General features: G+C 30.7%; 1 protein-coding gene across 2 annotated transcripts in view; it reads left to right on the forward strand.

Moving 5' to 3' along the window:
• Positions 1–25,941, forward strand: part of TECRL (trans-2,3-enoyl-CoA reductase like) — a 124,988-nt gene that overhangs the window by 79,988 nt on the left and 19,059 nt on the right. The window contains exons 8-12 of one of the 2 annotated variants that reach the window (XM_086704934.1): positions 1,192–1,235; positions 13,592–13,649; positions 17,090–17,175; positions 17,713–17,758; positions 18,617–24,025. In XM_086704934.1, coding sequence (XP_086561060.1) covers positions 1,192–1,235; positions 13,592–13,649; positions 17,090–17,175; positions 17,713–17,758; positions 18,617–18,744 — 362 coding nt within the window. In that variant the 3' untranslated portion in view covers positions 18,745–24,025. The remainder of the gene's footprint in view (positions 1–1,191; positions 1,236–13,591; positions 13,650–17,089; positions 17,176–17,712; positions 17,759–18,616; positions 24,026–25,941) is intronic. The other variant, XM_086704935.1, reaches the window with a different exon arrangement.

The raw sequence follows: 25,941 nt of genomic DNA on the forward strand, positions 1-25,941 counted from the left end.
AATATAAAATACTTAAAATATTACCTATTCTAAAACATCAATGAAAAAAATTATTATTAGCATGTCTCTTTTTGTTGTTAAACATTAAAAAACAAGACATATGATCAAATGCAATCATATATTAGGCCGTATGATATGTATGTATTTATTTATTTATAAAGGAATCATTTTCCTTTTCTTTTCATTTAAATTTTAGTTAATATACAGTGCAATACTGGTTTGAGAAGTAAAATTCAGTAATTCATCACTTACACACAATACCCAGTGCTCATCACAAGTGCCCTTTTTAATACCCTTTAACCATCTAGCCCATCTCCCACCCACCTCCCTCTGTCAACCCTCAGTTTGTTCTCTATCATTGAGTTCCTTGTAGTTTGTTTCCCTTTCTTCTCTTCCCCCCTTATTATATGTTGATCTGTTTTGTTTCTTAAATTCCACATATGAGTGAAATCATATGACATTTGTTTTTCTCTGATTGACTTACTTCGCTTGGCATAATACATTCTGACTAAAAGGGTAAAAGATCTGTACTCTGAAAACCATAGAATACTTACAAAAGATTTTGAAGAGGACACAAAGAAATGGAAAAACATTCCATGCTCATGGATTAGAAGAACAAATATTTTTAAAATGCCTATACTACCTAAAGCAATCTGCACATTTAATGAAATTCCTATCAAGATACCACCAGCATTTTTCACAGAACAAACTAGAACAAACAATCCTAAAATCTGAATGGAACCACAAAGACTCTGAATAGCTAAAACAATCCTGAAAATGAAAACCAAACTGGAGACATCATGATTCCAGATTTTAAGCTAGATTACAAAGCTGTAGTCATCAAGACAGTATGGTACTGGCACAGAAACACACATACATCAATGATGTGCTTTTAAAGTGACAAATGAGAAATTAAATCTGCCTTCAAAGAATTTTATAATACCAATTAAAAGTAGATTCCATTTGTATTCTAAATATCATTAGGTAACTAGAAGAGGAGTTCATGTGGAAAGCAAAAATATTTCATTCTTTTAAACTTCAAATGTATTACCCCAAAAGGTCAATTATATACAGCATAGTACTTTGGATTAGAGGATAGTAATATCCAATAAACACTGCTTCAATTATGTTTATAGCAAGACAATCCAAAATGTGAATGCATGCATTACATCTTCTTTTCCTACTTTCTAGCATTTGGAAACCGGCAAGTCACAATATCTGCTATCAATTTTTTGGTATGTATTATTTATATTTTTTACTATTCATGCTCTAATTGAAGTGTTATTAAAAATGCAAAACAAATATTTGAGGATTTGCCATGTACAAAATATGATATCTTTTTATATTATGTAATTAATGCTATTAAGTGAAGTAGGTCAAACAACTTCCCAAAATCAAGCCATTAGCTCTCTAAATCTTTTTTTTTTTAGTTCTCTAAATCTTTTAAGTTTATTTATTTACTTTTACAAGAGAGAGAGAAAGCGCTCACATATGTGCAAACTTGTGCCCAAGTGGGGAAGGACAGAGAGAGAGACAGATTCCCAAGCAGGCTCCATGCTGTCAGCGCAAAGCCTGACATGGAGCATGATCCCACCAGTCGTGAGATCCTGACCAGAGCGGAAGTCAAGAGTCAGGCGCTTAACTGACTGAGCCTCCCAGGCACCCCAAATCTCTAAATATTTTAATCAAAATGTTCTACTTAACTATAAAGAATGATTAAAATTTTTGAAGTATAGTAAACTTTGAAAAAAAATCATACTTAGTAGTTCTTCCTATTGTTTGCACACTTATAAACCCCTAACAGCAAAAAGTTTTACGAATCTAAAAGATGAACATTTAAAAAACACTTTGGTGGGGTGCCTGGGTGGCTCAGTCCATTAAGCTTCTGACTTCCACTCAGGTCATGATCTTGCAGTTTGTGAGTTTCAGCTCCATGGCAGGCTCTGTGCTGACAGCTCAGAGCCTGGAGCCCGCTTTGGATTCTATGTGTCTCTCTCTTTGCCCCTGCCCCACTCGCTCTTGGTCTCTCTCTCTCTCTCAAAAATATATAAGCATTAAAAATGTTAAAAAAATAATAATAAAATTAAAAAAATAAAAAAAAAAAACACTTTGGCATAATTGTTAATTAACTAATTCTGAATGAAAACAAAATCTGCTTTTTTGAATGAATTACAGATCTTTTCTAATTGTTTTCAATCCAGTTATTTAGATAAATCTGTTTAACTTTACATATGCATTGTTTGGATTGGGTACACATCCATCTGAGCACAAAAGATTATTTAGTTTTTCTGTAATGCATTATTTTATGAGACACATATTTTACTTCATATACCATATAATTCCACCATATAACCCATACTTTTATTCTTTGTTCATGTTCTTCCTCATTCCTGTCCTTGATACATTAACTCTCATGATTCCTGTCCCTGATGTATTGATAAATTCCCTTGATTCATATATAAGTCTACATCCTTTGTGAAGTTTGTCTTAGACAACTTACACTCCCACATTCATACAAGGCACAAATGACACACCACACTTTGTTAAAAGGTCTCATGTAAACCTGGGTGTGTGTGTGTGTGTGTGTGTGTGTGTGTGTGTGTGTATTTTAATTAATAGTTTAGATAATAAGGTTCTCTACTTGTTGGCTGTGGTGGGGGCAGGTCATGCTTTAATATTTTTAACACCTGATCTTGCACATAGTAGAAATACTACTTTCTTGAGTGAATAACAAAAACTATTTATTTATAATTTCTTTTTTTAATATTTATTTATTTTTGAGAGAGAGAGAGTGGGGGATAAGGGGAGGGAAAAAGGGGGACAGATTATCTGAAGTGGGTTCTGTGCTAACGTCAAAGAACCCAATGCAGGGCTTGACCTCACAAACCTGAGATAATGACCTGAGCCAAAGTTGGACGCTTAACCGACAGCCACTCAGGAGCCCCCTCTTTATTCATAATTTCTTAAGGGAATGTATTAGAAGTATATCACCACCTTTTAATTTTCCACATGTTTATATTATTCATAGATAGTAAAGCTTCAGTTTATTTACTTTGATGCCTTTATTGCTAATCTACATTGTACCAAATCTAATGATCTCTGTATATTAACTACTCAGTAAATTTGAGCAAATGGAAGAATTAACTAGTGGATAAACAAAACAATAACCACATATTTGGTTTTTATTTTGATATATTTTTAACTTCATGCATGATTATTTCTCTCATATTTCTTCTCCTTATGATGTTAACCACTATACAAGGGTTTTGCAACTTGGTTTCCATTATTTCTGTGTAAATATTTACACATTTCCCATTTATATAATATTATTGATTCTTTCCTTTTTTCAAATGTGGTATAGCCATGAATCCATGGCTCTAGTATAAAATAAAATTTGTTTTAAAAAAGTTACAGCTTTTTAAAACTGTCATAACAATTATAATATTTTAGTGTAAAAAAGGTATAATTGGAAACAAGCAAAATTCTAATAGTTTGCACTATACATTTTTTCCCAGGATTTTTAAAGATGCTGCCTCCTAAATAAGCTACTAGTGTTCAATCTTCACACACCCCTTTATTAATAAATGTTTCTTTATACATTTCACATGGGGAGAAAATAAGAAGGAGGAGAATTAGGCAAGTCTTATAATTTTATCATAGTTGCTGTCTTATAAGGGCCAAGGTCTCAAAATAGTGATAAATAGTAGCATTGTCTAAGTCCAATATAGACAGTAGGTAAATACAATGACTTTAATTCCACATTTCTAAGCACATAACAAACATTGACTATCTCAATCCTAGACTTAAATTAAGATAAAAAGAAACATCTGTGTTTTCAATTATAGATGGTATTATCTGAGAAAACCTTGTTTAAAAGTCAAAATTTTGAATTTTGTCTATTCTGTTGCAAGTAGACATTTAGAAATAAGGTAGAGGGGCCACTGGGACTCTCTTAACATTATAAATTGTGATGGCAAATTAAAAAGGCCTGCTAGCCCTGGTATTTCCTAATAATGTTGGATGCAGGCAAAACACATTTATTTTTCACAAATAAAATATGATATTAAGATGTAAGTTAGGAAACTGATTCTAATACAGAATGTAATAAAAACTGAGTTGTTTGAGTTTGCACATTTATCACCTAAATTGAAGATACCTACCATATCACTGTGAGCATAACATTCTGTATTTCAAGGTTAATTTTCTTCATTCATAATAAATGAATGCCTAAATGTGTGCCTTTCACATATATCACAAAAATGTATATGCAAATGGTTTGGAAAGAAAAGCATCTTTTTTTTTTTTTCTTAAAGAGTTTAATTTTACGTAATCTCTGCACCCAACATGAGCTTCCAACTTGCAACCCTGAGATCAAAAGTTGAATGCTCTATTGACTGAGCCAGCCAAGTGCCCCAAAAGCACATATTTTTAAGTCAAGTGCATCTAAAATTATATTATAGTAAGATTATCAGTATATATTATAATTAATTACTATTATGTGAAGAAACTCAGGGGAAATTCATAGGCCAGTCTTGTATAATATAAAGTCTAACCAGAAAATGCCTATCTTAATTCCAAGTGCTAATTTTTCTGCAAATGTTTGCAAAATTTCCTGTTCTTCATTTATTGATATATGTACCCTCTTAATCTAAGAAAAAATGCTTTTTTCATTTAAAGTTGAGTTTCCTTCTGTTGTGTAGAGCCACATTATCAACTGGCTAGAAGACAATGTATGAGAACTATGTTCAATAAGGTCATAATTAATTCTTAATGACTTATGTATGAATCAGGCATTTTGTGGACTATTAACAATTATGATTTTCTCTTCTGCTCCCGCCTTCTGTTTTTTTTTCTACTGCCATTCTGTTTTCTAATATATGAAGCAAAATATACTGTAAGCAAAACAACACACTTTACAATGAACACTTAAAACATTCCAAAGTAGAGTATAATTCCTTTTGGAAACTCTTTGATTTTTGTGAGTTTTGCCATGCTTATATTCTGAGAAGTATTTTACCACCTCCCTCTCTGTGTAAATTCTTTCTGACTTTCAATGTGTCTTTGTTCTCTCAAATATGTTCTGAAATCACAAAATCTATAAGGGAAAAAAACCAAACAAGTAGAATCAAAATTAGGCAAATTTATAAAGGCATCATAATATTTTTCTCCACAACTTTTAGATCTTTGTTTTTATGCTAGAAATAATGTGGACATACACTATAACCCAGTATCTTCATATTTCTATGGCCTCTCTTCATTCTCTGAACTCAAGTCCACCCACAAAGAAACAAAATCACTATTGCAAAACAAAATATATTCTATAATTGTTAATATTTTGCTATTTTATAAATAATATTCCTGTTTTCTTTATCCTCTCTTCTTCTCAGTTTAGTTTTACTCTCCAGGAGCAGTTACAGTTCATCAATTCTTTGTACATTGAGCACTTCACCAGAAGAGGAATTTTTTTCTCCTGAATTTCTTACTGTCTTCAACAACGTAGGAAATGAGAGAATAGATAACATATAAGACATGGTTTGCAAAACACTGAAAATCACTCTACTTCCTGTTTTGCTCTCTGTGTCTTCAGTCTCACCATTAGTTATCCAGTCATTTAGGTTAGTTTTTTTTTATTAAAATGAAAATATTCTTGGAGAGGTAATAAATTATGCTCTTCTCAAGCAGTCACAACTTCACTTGTAACACTGAACCAAGAAGGACCTTGGGCATAGAACAGTAATTTTTGATTAGGAGAGAGGGTGCTGGGAACACTATCTATCATAGCATAGATCATAGCAAGGCTGGAGGAGAGTGGGGCCATGCAATGGGAACTGCAGTAAGGCCAGGAAACTGCTTGAATGTTTGGTATTTGTGGGGGGAAGATAAATAAGGGATGAAAAGTGTGCCAAAGGTAATGCTTTTATTCTCAGCATCGTGCTCAGGTTTCTTTGTGACAGTGTTTTCTATCTTATGCTTACTGTTGATAGACAGTTATAGACACCAATAAAAAAGATTCACATTACTTTTTTACTGAAGACTTAAAATATAGGACTCTACTTTTTCTCATCATTTGTCAATTTAATTTCCTCACAAATCCCCTCAAGTATCTAAGATACCTAATAACATAAATAGGAATCAACTTTATACGCAAATTTGGCTGGAGTTACTACTGCTTCTTAAATAATTTGTTTAGAAACTAGTTTTAAAAATAATAATGTAAAATTAATGGAAATTGATTTTATTATAATTTGTTATAATTATCATTTATGTTTTAGCTAAAACTGACTTACTTCTAAAAAGAGTAATAATTTAAATTAAAAACAGCAACTACTATAATGATAAAATATATCATTGCTAAAATATATACAATCAAAGCTAATATATAAAAATTTCTGAAAAAATAATAATCATAAATGTATTTTTAATAATCATTTACCACATAGTCAATATTTATGAAGTATCATTTTTAAAATTTTACTCTATGGTGCTATTTTTATACTATATTCTTTACCATATGTGCACATTCTTGTCTTATACAATATTTCATGAAAGCTCTATGGATTAAAAAAATAATTCAGGGACCCCCAGAAATGTGATAATGAGATAGACCACAGAAACAAAGTAAACTATTTTTAAACACTAAATTTCAAATCAAATACTTTGAGTTATAATTTTGAGTGAAAATATCATCTCTTATAATGAGTTTTGTACAATAAAATATTAGTTTCATGCAACAAATAAATTCATAAAATAACTACTAAAATTTACTTTTCATACCCTGTAATAATATAAATACAATATCTGAACTTTTGTTTAGAGCTCTACAGTTACTCATTTTCAAAAGTGAAATTTATTGGTTAGAGCAAAGACAATACAATAGAACAAAATAGTCATAATAAAATGATGCTAGGACAACTAGATATACACACACACGCACACACACAATATCAATCCTGACACAGACCTATACCCTTCACAAAAATTAACTCAAAATGGATCAGAGACTTAAGTGCAAAATGCAAAACCATAAAACTCTTAGGAGTTAGCATAAGAGAAAATCTAGATGACTTTAGGTACCACAATGACTTTTTTGATAAAACACTAACAAATGATCCAAGAAGAATATAACCAATAAGCTAGACTTCATTAATATTAAAAACTAATGATCTCCAAAAGACAATATCAAGAGAATGGGAAGAAAAGCATAGACCTGGAAAAAAATATTTGCCAAAGACACATCCGATAAAAGATCATTATCTGGAATATATAATGGATACTTAAAATGCAAGAATAAGAAAATAAACAGCTGAATTCAAAAATGACACCTTACCAAAGAAGATATACAGATAGTAAATAGCATACAAATAGATGCTCCAAGTCATATGCTATCAGGGAAATGCAGATTGAAATGAGGTAGCACTACAAACTGATTAGAATGGCCAAGAATCTAGAGCACTGATGGCACCAAATGATGACAAGGATGAGGGACAACAGTGACTCTCATTCATTGCTATGGGAATGCAAAATGATCCAGCCCCTTTGGGAAGCAGCTTGGCGGTTTCTTAAATACACTTTTACTGTACTATCCAACAATTGTGCTCCTTGTTTACCCAAAGGAATTAGAAGCTTATGACTACACAAAACCCTACAAATGGATGTTTATAGCAGTTTCATTCATAATTGCCCAAACTTGGAAGCAACTAAGCCAAAGCAGGTGAATGGATAAACTATGACACATCCAGATAATGGAATATTATTCAGTGCTAAAAAGTAATGAGCTGTGAAGTAATGAGAGGACATGGGGAAAGATTAAAGGAATATTAATTAATAAAAGGAGCCATTTTGTAAAGGCTAAATACTGTATGATTCCAAACAGATAACATTTTGGAAAAGGCAAAACTGTGGAAACAGTAACAAGATCAGTGGTTGTCAAGGATTGAAGAGAGAAATGAACGGGAAGAGTGCAGAGAATTTTTAGGACAGTAAAATACTCTGCATGATACCATAATGATGGATATATGGCAATATACATTTGTCCAAACTTAGAATGTACAAACAATATCAAGAGTGAGCCATATAATGCAAACCATGAACTTTGGATGATTATAATGTGTTATTGTGGTTCATCAGGTGTGACAAATGTACCACTCTGGTGGAGGATATTGATAATGGGAGAGCTTATACATGTACTGTAGCAGGGAGTACATGAAAAATCTTTGCACCTTCCCCTGGATTTTGCTATAAATGTTAAACTGCTCTAAAAAAAGTCTTAACGAAAAAAGTATCATTTAGTATATATATTTTCTGATAAATCCATAATTAACATATTGGATATATTTACTCTGGAATACAATACATGTTATCCTTTCTTATATAAATGTATATAAATGAGTTTCATAATAAAAATAGAGATTAGGAGTTGAAATAAATTATTAGAATATTATGATCATAGTGATATAAATTATCATGTTATAAAACCTATGCTAAAACAGTATAATATTGGCTTGTATTATCAAATATCATGTCTGTGTGAATATATTTTATCCCTAAGAGTAGAAACTAACTTCTCAAGCTTATAATAGTTGATACATATCACAGATGAAGCTTTCCATAATTATATAGTGATCCAATATTTCCCTTGAAATATTAAGATAAAATAAATAAGACACAACTTATAATAATAATACTTACTAGAAATAGAAAAATTAAGAGCTGAAATGCAAAACACACCTGATTGTCAGTGTTAGAAACATTTTAGCAGATTCTATTTTTTAATTGTATTAATAAAATGACCATTACATTGCTCAAATGATAAACTTACATCTACCAATAACTAATAATAATGATAACATATATAACATATATGAAACTTTGGGAAGAACAGATATAGACAGAAATAATCATTTTAATTCCTATAAAAATATTACTACATCACAGAATAGATTACTGACTTTTACAGTGGAAACCAAAATAATTTTACTAAGACAAAATACACAGTCTGACTATTTGATGGCTACAAATTCTATATTAGGATGTTTAGAGTTTGTTCCCTAGGTGCATAATTTTCGCTTATATAAATAGAGAATGCTTCACTTGATGAAGCTTTCAAGAAAGAACATTACAGAAATTAGCAACACAAGAAACAACAGATGTTGTTGAGGATGTGGAGGAAGGGGAACTCTCTTACACTGTTGGTGGGAATGCAAACTGGGGCAGCCACTCTGGAGAACATATGGATTTCCTCAAAAAGATAAAAATAGAACTACTCTATGATCTAGCAATTGCACTGTTAGGTATTTACCAAAGGATACAAAAATACTGATTTGAAGGGGCACATGCACCCTGATGCTTATAACAACATTATCAACAATAGCCAGATTATGGAAAGAGCCCAAAAATTCATCAGCTGATGAATCAATAAAGAAGATGTTGTATACATCCACCCCCCCCCACACACACACAATGGAATATTACTCAGCAATCAAAAAGAATGAAATCTTGCCATTTGCAACAATGTGAATTGAGCTAAAGTATATTATACTGAGTGAAATAACCAGAGAAAGATAAATGCTATATGATTTAAATCATATGTGGAATTTAAGAAATAGAACAGATGAACATAGGGGAAAGACTCTTAACTCCAGAGACAACAAACTGAAGGTTCCTGGCAGGGAGATGGGAGGGGGATGGGCTAAATAAGTGATGGGTATTAAGGAGGACACTTGTGATGAGCATTGGGTGTTAGATGTAAGTGATGAATCACTAAATTCTATTCCTGAAACCAATATTACACTATATGTTAACTAACTGGAATGTAAATAAAAACTTTAAAAAAAAGTGGATCTCTGCAAGTTGGCCTTCTTCTAGACATTGGTCATAGGCATCTTTACCATAATGACAACATGCTATGGACTGAGGTACAGTACCGAGTAGTAAACAAGAAGCATCTTTACTACTGAAATTCCATATATTCTGATCCAATCATGTCTTTCAATATGAAAACAGTGGGATTTAATGGTGAATATTTTGATAAAAATCTGGACAACCACACTTCTGATATAGTAACTAAAAAGTCCTTTATGAGCTATTAATTTGATACTTCCCTGCCCCATATGCATATTGTTAAATATTTCTTAAGGTCTATATATTTATCTTTAAGTTTTTATTTAAAGTCCAGTTAGTTAACAATACAATGTGATATTAGTTTCAGGAGTACAACACAGTAATTCAACACTTACATTACCCAGTGCTCATCTCAAGTGCACTCCTAAATTCCATCACCTATTTCACCCATCCCACATTGTTAAATATTTAGTAATACTAATTAAAAATAAAATTGAAATGTCAAAGAACTGAGAATACTGAGGGTGCTGAAAAAATAAAAGTGTTTCCATTTACTTCCTAAATCAAAACACTCAAGGAAAAGATTATTTTCTCATGTAAACACTGTGATACTTTCAATTAGCTGACAAATTTATTTTTATACTTATCAATATAATGTTAACGCTCAAGAGGAAAATGGATTATTGAATCACTAACACCCTATTATTCATATAGTATGACGCAACATATAGTCAAGCTACTCAATAAAGATTATATGAAACAAGCAAAAATAAATTTTTTTTAGATTTACTTTAAGCAACACATATACTTCCAAATGAAAGTACATTTGAATTTTCATTATTTACTCTTCTAAAATTCTTTTGCAATTAAAACAATATATCCAGGGAAGTAAAAAAACATTAACTATGGTAAAAACCCAAAGAGCATAAAATTTACTATCTTACCCATTTTTAGTGCACAACTCAGTAGTGTTAAGTGTATCCACATTGTTGTGCACAAACTCCTAGTGACTTTTGAAATCTAGGTCATCTTGTTCTTTGTAAGTAAGGTGATTCTGGCAATGCCCCTGAGTTGCTGATCTCTCTGTGAATGTGTCTGGAAAATATAAACTTATTTTTTAATTAAACTTTTTGAAAGAAGGTAACATTGTTCCAAATTATCAATTTGTATCTGAGCAAATCAAATGAAATATTTTGAAACTCATTTGTTCTACTACTATAATGCAGGAAAACTGCTTCTTCTTGCACGTATTATTTAAATATAATTTTTTTCTTAAAATATCTGGACAATGTTTCCTTGGCATTTTTTCTTATGTTCCTGTGTACTTATTATCTACAATGTCTTTACCATCGGTGTTACGTAGGAATCATACACAGTTCACAGTAGATTACATCTGTATGTTTTGCTACATAAGATAATTTAAATTTTAAGTAACGTAAAAATCAAACCTAATGATAGCAACTTCCTCAAGCTTTATTTATGAAATTGTTGTGTTAACATATAATGTGCCAAATGAATACATCTAATTTAGAAAAGAATCAATCCAAGAGAAATGTATAAATCATATGGAAAAATGTTCCAGTGTTTCAGATTTAATGTGCTTCTGAAATTTTATTTGGTAATAGAACCGTATATTGAGTTTTATAGCACTGACTGAATTTTCTAATCTTACTCAGCCCGGATCCAAGAGGAAATTATATCAACCACTTCTATTTAGGGCAGTTAGCCTATAGTGGACTCATTCATTCTTCAGAATTTTAAACCCAGTGCTTAAGGTGAAAATTGAAAATAGTCACATTGCTCTTTAAAATCCATTATGGAGTTGCTAAGTTGATGATAAGCTAAGTATGTCTAGGCATATGGATAAAGCTGATGTGTTTTTTTATTTTTCTCTCTCCACCCCTGGAATGTATATAGATATGCATTTCATCGGTAGACAGCAATGGACTAGTTGGCTTATTTACAACTTTTTTTTAATCCCCTTCTTTTATTTTTCTTATTTCAGTATGTTATATGTTTTATTTTGGGGCTGGGCCCTTCACGGGGCACATAATCTTAAATTATGGCATTAGTTACAGCTATTTTAGTGGTCTGACTGAAGCCTAAAAGCTCTTTTTTCCATGGCCTATACTTTGGGTAGAACATTGATGTTTCCATATTTAGCTGTAAAAAGTAAGAAGGAGAAAATATTTTGATGGTTGAATAAGTATAAAATATTGAGAATCAAAAAGTGAAGAAAATCCATATTTCTAAAATATAATTTGTTTACAAAGATTTGCTAAGGTAATTTGCTTATTAATACTACTTACTTTTATCATATATTCCATTGTGTGTTTGGCACTGTGAGTGATGAAAAATGAGTATGACATTCTATTTGACTGAAAGATGAGCAAAGGTATTAAGATCAAACAAATATAACAAATTATTAATTTGGTAATTATATGTTTTGTAGTGTAGCCAATGTGTGACACAGAAATTTAGAGAAGATCAATCAATGTAGGATCATTCTCTGGAGAAGTTTTTAACTGATGACATTGGTAACTAAAATTATCATAATTTTATTGGGCAATTCATATGTCAGACACTGGACTTCATTTAATCATCCTCAAATAATCATCATGAGATAGGAAGTAATATTTGCATTTAGGTGAAGAAATGAAATTTCAAATGTCTTAATCACGTAATCTCTAATAAGTAAGTTAAAAGATGTGCTTTTTGAACACAAATTAGTCCAACAAAAGTCCACACTCTTAACCACATTCACCTACAAATAAGTTCAACTATAAAATTATTATCTGAAAATGTGAAATTCAACTTTGATTCCTAATGATAACTTGAGAAACTAGGAGCTTCTTCTACAATTACAAAATGTGAATAAACCAATACAGAAATTGTTGAAAAGAACAAAATCAGATATATTTTAAGAGATTGATAGCATTAAAGACACTGAGTTAAAAACATGCTCAATTATGGAATATATTACAGTAAAACTTTGGATGACCCTAAACAATAAAGGTTTTGAATAACAATCTGTTATTAATACCATAGTATTTAAATGTTGAATACACACTTTGTGTTAATCAGATAAGGCATGTAACTTCTGGGAATACATGTTGCAAATTGGGAACATTATTAGCCCTCCCCAACCCCTCTCCAAAGATGTTAGTAACACAAGCTTCTTAGAGGGTCATAGTGGCCTATTTACAGGGACATGTGGAGTGTGCATGATCAAGGGGCCAGATGACAGACAAGCAGCAAGTGTCTTGGTGGGACAGTACCTCTTAGAATAAATTTTCTAAACTGAGCTGAATCCACCTGGGAATCACACTACCACCCTTGAAGTAGTGCTGCTGTGCTAATGAATTTAGAACATGTTAACCTATGCCAAATCTATCTTTCCCGACGTGACTTACCTCTTCATAGCATGCAAACTTTACCTACTAAAACAAGTACAAAGCATATAGTCAGCAATGCCTGATTAACAAGGAAATTTGAACCTAGTTATCAAAAGGTGTCAATAATATCTTCAAAGTTTCTACCTCAATGTGACTCATTATGTTAACTCAATATATATTCAACAGCTTTTTTTATTGTTATAATACAACATGTCCTCTTCTTGCAATTAGAGTAATAATATGTCTCTTGGATCTTTGGAATTAATATATTACATGGACATTAGTATATATAGAGAGAATACAATTTTTAAAGAGGAACAGGTATACCACAGTGAAAACTTTTAAATGTTTTACAGATTTGTGAAGCTGGAAATCATTTCATCAATGTAATTTTGTCTCATCCTAACCACACAGGTTAGTCCCTTTTTCTCTTTATCTTCTCTGGTGTGAGTTAATCTAGTGTGATGTTAATTATTACTTTCAAAGCCTTAAGTGAACACTTTTTTAAAGCAATAGTTGGAAACATGTAAGACAATATGCCCCAAGGCTAGTCCCTTTATGCCTAAGTTTTTCAAATTTTGAACTAAATCATATTTCCTAATAATGGTTTCTCTAAAATGAAGTATGCATGCCCTCCTCAGAACAAATGATAACCTCACTTAAATATATGAAAAAATAAAGAGATATTACTAATAAAGGCAATATAAAATTCAGTGATACAGATCTAATTTCTTAACTCTCAATCTTGATCTAATTTGCATAATAATGGACACAATCTCACTATATTTCAATTGACTTCTTAAGCTTTTTTCTAATAAAAGTGATCATTGTTTAGCAAATACAGTAGCTATAAAAAAATAGCAATGCCTAGGAGGACATTTTGAATTCAGTAGTTAGTTAAAAAAAATTTTTTTTTTTAAATTTACACTGTTTATCTAAAGCTCTTCTTGGTAAATCAGTCCTGTCATTCAGGCTTAATTATATGTAAGGATTCACACTGTTTTTTGTACATGATACATGATTATATTATACTTTCAAATAACAATGGTCAACATTTGGATTTCATTTTGTTATCAATCTCGCTGAAAATATAAACGTGTATTTGTCTCAAGTATGTTTTAATATCTACCTGAATGTCTTAACATTTTCTTGCCTTGCATATTTCTGGCAGTCTGGTGAAATATTTTCCAGAATAATACTTACACATATAGAATTAAAAAGGAAATTTATTATGTTGGTATATTTGTGAATGTATAAAAAAGCCAAAATATATAACATTTTTATTACATTACATAATCCTGTGATAACTACTCAACTTCTTGAGTATTGATGAACATATAGAGATAGAGATAGATACATGGATATCTAAAATAACTATAATATGATTTGAAAATATCTGTACTCTCTCTTGCTGAAAAATGTTAACAGATTAATGCCAGTACTATAGTGGTTTACTGTCTGCTTTTGCCTTACAGTAGAGCCTGCATTTAATTAAATGGTTGGATGCCATTTTTATCTTATCTATATTCATGATTTACTGAGTTCTCTTTGGATGTATTTGAAGCCTAAAAGTTCTGATAGTCTGATTTGTTTTTGTGTAGAAACACAATACAGTCCTATAAAAATACTAACATTACCAAAGTTATGAATATCACTAATTTTAGTCTTGACTATGAACCCTTAACAACATTACCTTGCTCAAGTTTCTTCATCTTGTCTGGATTCTGGTATCATTATATGAAAATGAAAATTTCAGGGGTTCCTGGGTGGCTCAATTGGCTGGGTGTCCCATTCTCAATTTTGGCTCAAGTCATGATCTCATGGTTTGTAGGATTGAGCACCTCCTAGGGCTCTGTGCTGACTCCACGGAGCCTACTTGGGACTCTCTCTGTCCCTCCTGTGCACTCTCTCTCTCTCTCTCAAAATAAATGAATAAACATTTAAAAAATAAAGAAAATGAAAATTTTTAAATCATCATATTTCTAAAGTCAAATGTAACTTTGGAATTGTTCAAATGAAAAAAACTTTTTTTTTTCTTCAGGGTTCACTCCGCCTTTTATCTTGCTTGTATGTTGCTCTTGAGAAATCAGAAATCTAATCTTCTCTTCTTTGTTTATTGACTTGGTCTTTTTGCCTTCAGACTCAAAAGAATTTTTCCTTATCACTACATCTATTAATTTTGTGAGGTGTGTCTCAGAGTTGATCATTTCAGGTCAGTTTTCCCAGATACATGATGTAATTTTCCAGGATACTGATTCATGTCCCTTTTTTTAGTACCAGAAAGTTTTGTAATTTAAAATTTGTTTTGTTGCTTTTGGACTGGGTCAGGGGGTAAATTGTATATGTATTATATTTTATATCTTATATATCTATCACTTTCTATTTTTTTCCTTCTTGTTTGCTTGTTTTGGCTGGTTTTGTTCATCTACTTAATATCCCCTATTCTAGTGAACATTCTACTCTTAGGAAAATTGAAAAGTCTATATTACTGAGATGATTTTTTTTTTCTACAATTTCTTTCTTGAGTTCAATCAACTCTCATCTTTTCTTTTTTTCTTCCTGTTTTGGCCATATCTATTTTGAGTTTGGGAATTCCCTTTTTTTTTTTTTTTAAGTTTATTTATTTATTGTGATAAAGAGAAAGAGAGAGCACTCACACACGCGCATGAGCAGGGTGGGGGCACAGAGCAAGGGAAAAAAAGAATCCCTAGCAGGCTTTGCACTGTCAGCGCTAGAGCCTGATGCTGGGCTCCATCTCACAGGTTTGTGAGATCACGATGTGAGCTGCAAGCAAGAGTCCAGGGCTTAATAGACTGAGCCACCCAGGTGCTCCCTCAATTATTTTTCTTTTGATGAATATATAGGCATTACACAAAGACATTTACATGAATGCTATCAAGAGAATATGATATTAAATGGCATATGTATTTATCTTTATCTTGAAATGAGCAGTACATGAAATCTGTACAGTACCTAACATATTTTTTGTTGATATTTTAACAATAGATACAACTCTGAAAACAACATACTGGCATTTCATTATGACTTTAGAATTATAACTAAAAGAGATTAGTTGATGTGTTATCCAATTAAACTTGTTATGGAGAATAAACAGTAATTTTATAATTCATATTTACTTTTATAAATGTCACAGCTCAAAGTTCAACTTGAAATAATTTTAATATGCTATCTAAAATATTTCTTGAACAAAATTAAAAGGCAAAGAATCACAAATATCAAGTGACAATATGCAAAGTATAATGAAAATTGTAAATAACAACCCTGATTGCTGAGCAGAAGTAATTTATGTGGTATTTCTGAATATTAACTATGGTGATATTCATTGTAATCCTCTTATGAGAGATTTTTCACACTTTTCTGATATAAATGACATCCTTACAAAATTCCTTTTGGATTTTCACTAATTAAATAGAAAGGGAGGTTTGAAGTATTAAACAATCTCAACCAAAAATATCTTCTTTGACACTAAAAGAGAAGAAGCATGCAATTGTTAAAGCATATTTACTAATTGTAGTATGTAATTCAGCTGCAACTATTATGATATGCAAAATAACATTTTTGTATTAAATTTTAAAGAACTGATTATCATGGTATATTGTATAAATGTATGGCAACATAGCTGTAGACATAGAAAATTACAGGTATATTGTTTGAGTCAAAAGGCCATAGCATTTCAAACTGGGACTCTTCTGAGTAATTTGGGAAGTTAGTTCTATACATAATTGATGACATTTTATGTGGTGTAAGTTGTTTTAGGGAATTTAGAATTATATAATACATATATGATTAAATTGCAGTATGTACCATCATTGATATTTTATTCTTTCTAAAAGGAGTTAATGCCTGTTTTCCAAGTCCAAATTATAACCCCTTCACATGGATGTTTTTTCTGGTTTCATGTCCTAACTACACCTATGAGGTATGCTATTTATGTATGTAAATAATTAAACATTATTCTATGAGAAACTAAATGCATGTGTTTCTATATTTACAAGTATTAAAGTTTAACATATATAATTATACAGAGGATTTATCTGTATATATAGGCATAGACAGATATATAAATTATGATATAGATTCAATTCGAGTTATACGCATGGGAAATTGGAACATTTACGTAAACTACAATTTTCCCTGCAGAAAATGAATATCTTTCCATATATATATTTTTAAACAAAATTTTATAATTTTCATATAGAGTGTCTTGAGATGTTTCAGGATTCTGTTTTTTATCAAAGTTTTTGGAACAATGTCTTTCATTTCTTATTTTATGAATATGATGTTGTTTATGGGATTCTTTATCATAATTAACAACAAAATCTTTATTTGGGGAAAATGTATTTCTACCAGTAGTTTTTCTATCGTGTTTTAAGCTTCACATTACCTATTTAAAACCACAAATAAAAAATTCCTAGATTAATCATAGTATTTTTAAATTTATGCTTTAATATAACAGATTGGATCATGGATTAGTTTCACTGTCATGACACAAACACTGCCAGGTAAGACCTTGGTTATTTGACATTTAAGTAAATGCTCCTTTAGGATAAGTGATTTCTGAGAACAAGTTTCTGTAGTGCTAAAGTTTGGCATTTTTGCAAAAGGATTTTTTTGCTTTCATTTTTATCTTTATTTTGGATATTTTTAGCAGTATTAAAATATATTGGAACAAAAATCTCTAGGTACTTATGGCTTAATGTAGCCCAAAAAAATTAATTAAGCAAAAAGGATTTACTCATAAGAAGTTGTGTTAATAATGCACTTCACTTGAAAATCTCTTTTATGATGAATATAGGCATATGTATGTGTTATGTCCTTCAAGTGTTCATGAATGTCTCTGAATAGAAGGCTGGGAGCATGAGTGTGTAATCTCAAATGCTGGGCATTTTAACACACATAAGAGAGTTAAATTGCATTGAACTTCATGTATTGGAAAGTATATCGATTACATCCATTTCACACATTATTTATTTCACTATACAAAATTTTTAAATCATAATTTTTGTGGTTTGCCATATGCATGTGTGTAGACATCTATTATCTGCATATAGAAAACTATTATTGAACAATTCAAAGAGATAACAATTCCTTATTTGGAAATACTTTGTGGCAGTGGGATATAAAAAATGTGGATTATTTTGAACTCTGCTATATACTTTCAATGTTTCTACAACTACGCAATAAATATGGATGAACATATATTATGCTAAGCAATTAATATGAGTAAAGAAAATTGATATAGAAGTATGCAACATTTGAGAAATATTTTAAGAGCTACATAAGATAGTTTTTTTTCCCAGTATAACTGGGTATATTGATCATAGAAATAAGAAAGGATAATTATTTCTTTTTTCTTCTAGTTGGGATTTTTACACTTCTGATGAGTATCCAGATGTCTTTGTGGGCACAAAAGAAGCATAAGATTTATTTGAAGAAATTCAATTCTTATATGCATAGAAAATCAGCCATGATTCCATTCATACTGTAGTAAAAATAACTTATCTCATGTATATAAAAATAGTATATAAATTCACTAAATCAAACTTGGTCAATAGTTGACTATTATGTAACAGAAATTCAAAACAAACAGTACTTTTATTGAATAAAAATATTAAATGGTAGATTCTAGCTAACTTTAGAGTAGTAAACGAGGCAAATAAAAAGTAGAAACTGTAGATACGACTAATAAAAGATACATCCAAATATTTTCAAGGGATTGGTCTTTGAACAAGATTTTCTTACTTCATTAAATGTTTCATAATACTATCTGCTTAAGACAATTAAAATATCTGAATTATAAACTAAAAATTTGTGATTTTAAATCACCTGAATTTTACACATTTTCATGGTAATTTATTATTTTTTTTATTGTTTAGCATGTTATTGAAAAGTATAATATGTCACAGTAGTATTTCAATTTCTAGTGAAAATTCTACCAATATTAAAAGTGAAACATAATTTCTCATGAATCATATTTATTTATTCATATATACATTGTATGTTGTCATTCTGAAACTATAATAATTAAAAATATCTTCTAGACATTATTTACTAAATCATTTGAATATATACTTTGTATCAAAATATATATTTATATTTACATATAAATTATATTTATATGTAAATATATATTGAATTATGTATACTTCAAATGGACTATATGTGATGACAATACATTGGAAATTTTTTTTAATTAAGAGTGGAAATATTTTTTGCTTTATTTTTACATATTTAAATTCCTATGTCCTCTCAAACTTTGTTTGCATATATGTAAGTATGTATGTGACTATGCATATATATTTTGACAAAAAGATGACTGGTGTTATAAAAATCAAGTACACATTAGTTAAAAATTTTAAAGAAATTCTGAGTTTCCTTATTTTTAAACTGGGATTTTTTAGATTGGTTAATTTCTGCAGCGTTCTAAGTTTTACATAATCAAAATATTCTAATTAAAGTTCTTAGATTATATACATATTTGTAAAATGTTCTTGGTAAATGTAGGTGTATATACCTTCTGTGGGTGTTTATCATTAATATATGTAGCAAATTATTCAAGAAATAACAAAAGCACCCCTTTGAAAAGCTCTGTTATCTTCCCTAAATATATAGTATTAAAATATCTCAGAGGAAGACACATAACTTTAATTACCTAATACCTATTCAGCAAAATATCATGGACTCATTTGAAAGTATTAACAGTAGGTACTATGAATTAAACCACATACACTGAATGCATCTACGTTATCAACCACCTGTGATAATCATCCCTTTGTTGAAAGACAAAGAGTAGTTTATGTTTTCTTAACTGGATTCAGACTGATGCCAACTCAGGAACTTTGCATATTCTTATAGGATTAGAAGATCTTTGACCAATAATTGCACTACTAGGCATTTACCCAAAGAATATAAGAACACTAATTCAAAGGGATACATATACTCTTTTGTTTCCGCAGCATTATTTACAATAACCAAGATATGAAACAACCCAAATGTCCATTGATTGCTGAATAAAGATGTGGTATATACATACAATGGAATACTCTTCAGCCATAGCAAAGAGTGAAATCATCCAATTTGCAATGACATGGATGGAGATAAGGGTATTATGCTAAGTGAAATAAGTCAGTCAGAGAAAGACATACCATATGATTTCAATCCTATTGGGGCTTTAAGAATGGCGGGGGGGGAGAGACATAGAGAGAGAGAGAAACAGACTCCTAATTATAGAGAACAATCTGATGGTTATGGAATGGGATAGGCTAAGTAGATGATGGGGACTAAGAGGTGCACTTGTCATGATGAGCACAGGGTAATGTATGGAACTGTTGAATTATTATATTGCACACCTGAAACTAATATAACACTGTATGTTAACTATCTGGAATTAAAATTTAAAAAAAAACTTAAAACAAAACAAAATACTTCCATTTTTATTACCCTAGGATTTCAAAGCAGGCCATAGGATTTGTCCTTAGTGGACAAGAATAATAATTGTTCTAAGTGGATCAGTAGCTCAGCAGTCACACTGTTGCTCCTAAAGTCTTCTCAAAGGTGAGCAGATATGATGCCTCAGCAAATAGGATACTGCACAAATGAGATGTTCAAGCAGCTAAGTTTAATCGGAGAAAAACTTTTGAAAATAAAAAAATTTTTGCAGGTACAATATGTCTTAGCTTTTATTTCTATATTTGGCAAATGGAAACATGTAAAATCATGTAAAAACATGTAAAATTTCTTCTTTGATAACTGACAGAACAATATAGAATTGCCTACCAACCCTTCATGATTAATAAAAACAACATAAAAATAGCATTCTAAGTTATATTTTCATGGCTATTCCAAAGTAATGTATAATTTCTCCAAATGTCCTCTACTTTCTGATTTAACAATCTAAAAAATAATTATAGACATTAAACAAAATCACAATAATTTGTTTATATAATATGCTGTCCCAAATATGTTTCTTTATACCATAGTCTCCCTGAGTGTCAAAATTCTCACCTTATAAGTAAAATACACTTACATCATCAAATTCTGAAATTCTTGTGTATTTTCAACAATAGTGATTTTTTTTTGTCAAGGTGAAGATTCTGGGAATATAAAAAACTTATACATTCCCTGCTTTCATAAAAAAAGGACAAAAGAGGCCCTATTTCTGATTTGAATGAGGTATGTATATACATGATATCTTCATATAAGTGATGTGAGTTTGGTCAAGGAGTTTTGTAGTTTGGGAAATGGACACATTTAATGCTATCAGTAGCTATATCAATTGGGAAATAATTCTAAGATGTTGCCACTTCACAACAAACTTTTCATAATCCATTTATTGATGAATTTGTTAAAAAACTAAATGTCAGCTGTGGGCAATCATAAGAGGAAAAAACGGGAATATGTAGTTTCTGCTTTTTATATAGTTTACATATTTAGGACATAACAATTCATTAAAAATATTTAGTAGAATTAATTGAAATTAATTAAAATAAACATACTAAAAATATTATCCTTATGTTTTATTCTTTTATTTACTGGGCTGTTTGGATATAAAGGAATGGACATTACCTCAAGCTGTAAATTCCTGTTCAAATTTTGGAACTGGGAACCTGATTGACATGATCTGTCTTCTCTCAGGCCACATCTCTATTACAATATCTTAAAATGCATATTCTTTCCATTTCTATCACTTTTGCAGAACATACTATTTCTAAAAACAAAGCGAACACCCCTAAAGTCTGAACCTAAAATATATCATGAGGGTTATAAATCTTTTTTTCTGAGAAATACATAGATCTATAAATTTGTGTCCAATGAGATCTTTATAGATTGGGTTATTTATTGGTTTATTTGGTATTTTATAACTCCTCCAACACATCTAGATATAAATCAGTTTACAGGGTCTTTAGGAGAATGAATCTATGCAAAGTAGACTAGACCAGATTGGGCAATGAGTCTCATGTAACGTGTCCCTCCATCAAAAATAGAACTTACTATATCTTCATTAATAAAGGCCTCATTCAAAACAAAGGCTGGAAATAAACTTAAGCAGGAGTTCAAAAATATAATCACGGATTTCAGCTTCTATTGTCCAGATCATTTAATAAAATGATTATTATGATCCCTACCAAACTATAGCTTTGCACCTTCCATTTGGAGTGTTTAAGAATGGTAGCCAATAATATATTTAAATTTATGAATGTAATTAATCTTATGAAAGTAAATAAATTAACATCAGAGTTTTCAGACTGATACTGGATTTGTGATTACATATAATACTTTAAAAAATTAGACTTCACTTAATCTAATAATTCCTCTAATAGCTGCTTTTTTTAAATAATTCTGGAATAATACTTTCTCTGATCCCAAATAAAATTTTGCAAATAGTGTTTCTAAAATACCACATCTTTATCTCTCACAAATTTCTTATAAAAAGTAGCTAGAGAAAGAAAATAATCAGAGGAAAAACAACAAAATTTAAATCAGCTGCTATGCTACTCCATATTATCACAGCATGCCTCTATTCCCCACTCCTCATCATGTCTACCTCAAGCTGCTATTTTAAAGGTGTTTTTGGTTTGTTTGCATGTGTTTTTAAAAAATGTTTTGGCTAATTTTGAATAAAAATAGACCTGTAGTTCATTTTTTCTTTTAGCAAGTTTTGTGTAAAAAAAGTTATTCTCTGACTCATACACACACACACACACACACACACACACACACACACACACACAGAAATTTTAAACAATATTTCTTAAGAGAAAGACTATGTTGTGTCAAATAATTTTTAAATAAATTAAGCATATTCTTATTTTTTAAAATATGCATGTTTTATCTTTTCTATAGAAATGTTAAGTCTAATGTCTAAGAATAGTAAATATTAAAATTCAATGTTGTAGTTGAATATCTTGTATACTGACATTTAATCTTCAGTAACTAAATGCATTTTGAAGATATTTTAAGTTCAATTTTAAGTAACTGGCATTCAGAACATGTTAAGTTTTAGCAGCTGATATATTTCAGTTAAAATATTTGTTCTCATGAGATGAAATACAATGACCTGTGAATCAGTAGTAAGGGTTCTTTATATTTTTATTTTAATAAAAAAGAAAACCTTTACATTGCTCCTGGATATTAAAGGTGATTACAGCAAATGTTACTTTATAAGCACAATTAAAGGCATTTATGCAGCTTTTGCATAATGATAATAATTAAAAACCATTTATTTTAAAGGCTGCTTAAAAGTTAATTTTCACCCAGGTGCATATTGAAGCCTATAATTAGCCTTTCTTCAGAGGAGTTTTGGTTGAGGAAACACATAAAGGCATTTCCAAAGGCAGAAGTTCACTGCTAAAATGGGATTTTGGTTTTTAACTTTAGTTTGATAATGGTGCTTAAAATATGTGAGAACAAATGCTCCGAAATACTTTAAAAAATGAATCTATAATCATCCCAGATTGATTTCATTGAGAAGACATATAGAAGACCTATTTTCATATAATTTGTTTGGGAAATGAAGTCCCATAATACTGCTACCTGGAAAATTTTATTATTTACAACAAATATAAGAAATTTTCAAAACAATTACAAAGCATAATTTCCTATGTATCTCGTCATTCTAGTGGGCTGGAAATCAATGCTATTTCTATAATAAATTCTCACTTAACAATTCATTCTTCCTCTACTAGTGATGTCCTACTTACTATCCATTCACCAGATGGTGCATTTTCTGAAAGCTCTCTCATATTTCCAGACAGAATCTCCAAGTAGAGGTAATCATTACACTTGACCTAGTTGCTAATTTTCAATACAGAATACAATAGTATATATAATCCCAATAAGGACTTTTTAAATCCAAGTACTGATACTTTAAGAAGTTTATAGAAATAAAAAAGTAATTTAGGATTTATTATTGTGAAATATCTAACACTAGCTGAAGTTTGTTTACTTATTTCTTTTTTTTTAAAAATGAGTCATTCTTTTGTTGTATAATTTTTTTTAATGTTTATTCATATTGAGAGAGAGAGAGAGAGAGAGAGAAAGAGAGAGAGAGAGAGAGAGAGAGAATGAATGAGCAGAGGAGGGGCAAAAAAAGAGAGGGAAAGAGAGAGAAAATCCCAATCAGGCTCCATGCCCAGCACAGAGCCAGGCATGGGGTTTGATCTTATAATCATGAGATAATGATTTGAGACAAAATCAGGAGTCAGATGCTTAAGTGACTGAGCTCCCCAGACACCCTTGTTTACCTGTTTAAATATGAGTTTTCCTATCCATAAAATAAGACATTAGAGGTAAATAACCTAGAATATCCTTTCCTAATATTCTTATAGAAAATTGTTGATGATTCAAATAATTGTCAATTCTTATTGTTTTCAAAAACTACATATCATAAAATCCATGTTTGAATTATATGATCAATGTTTACTTTTTATATCGCATAATTTCTACTAATTTGTTAAATGGATTTATTAGTATGAGGTATCCAAAAAGCAGGTCTGAATTTTCCTAAATAATTAAACATGATTTCTTCTTTCTTGGAACTTTCTATTTGAGGTATAAAATTAGAATATAACAATTAAATAAATGAGTGACAAACTAATTTTAGACTATGAGCAATGATGTAAGGAAATGAATTATGTGCTATGACAAAGTTAAGTAATAATATGAGGGGTAAAATGAGGAAGATGGTGTGATCAAGAATTTACTCTGTAAGGGGATGACCTTTTAGCAGACACTCAGAGTATTTAGATAGGTGAAGGATTGGAGAAAGAATATTTTACACAAATGGAATTGACATGTATAAGGTATGGGGACAGGAAAAACTTGGTATGCTTGAAGATCAGTAAGCCATCCAGTATAGATGGAGTGTACTTGGAGAAAGAGTCATGCACATTGAGTTTGGAGAAATATCCTGGATTTTAAAGGTGATTACAGCAAATGTTACTTTATAAGCACAATTAAAGGCATTTATGCAGCTTTTGCATAATGATAATAATTAAAAACTGTTTAGGGGCACCTGGGTGGCTCAGTCGGTTAAGCGGCCGACTTCGCTCAGGTCATGATCTCACGGTCCGTGGGTTCGAGCCCCGCGTCCGGCTCTGTGCTGACAGCTCAGAGCCTGGAGCCCGTTTCAGATTCTGTGTCTCCCTCTCTCTGACCCTCCCCCATTCATGGTCTGTCTCTCTCTGTCTCAAAAATAAATAAACATTAAAAAAAAAAAATTAAAAAAAAAAAAAAACTGTTTAAAGGCTGCTTTAAATAGTGACACAGAAATAGTGAATATACATGTCATGTATGGCCCATAGGCCAGTCTAAATCGTACACTACTTGGTATATTATTGTAGAAAATTCAATTCTGCTATAGAATATAAGGATGTATGTATTAAAGGAGACACATAAAGAAATTCCATCAAGGTAATTTCCAAGAGGATAATATTAAGATTTTATTCCAACTGAAAGAAAAAAATATGCAAGGCAATAAATAAATACAATGTGATCTGATATACTTTTTTAAAGTTTTTATTTATTTATTTATTTATTTATTTATTTATTTATTTATTTAGAGAGGGAGAGAGAGAATCCCTAGCAGGCTCCCCACTGTCAGCGCAGAGCCCAAGGTGGGGCTCGATCCCAAAACTGTGAGATCATGACCTGAGTTGGTCGCTTAATCGACTGGACCACCTAGGTG

This window comes from Puma concolor, chromosome B1 (assembly GCF_028749965.1).
Source record: "Puma concolor isolate L17-30 chromosome B1, mPumCon1.1.hap2, whole genome shotgun sequence".
NCBI classification, from domain to species: domain Eukaryota; kingdom Metazoa; phylum Chordata; class Mammalia; order Carnivora; family Felidae; genus Puma; species Puma concolor.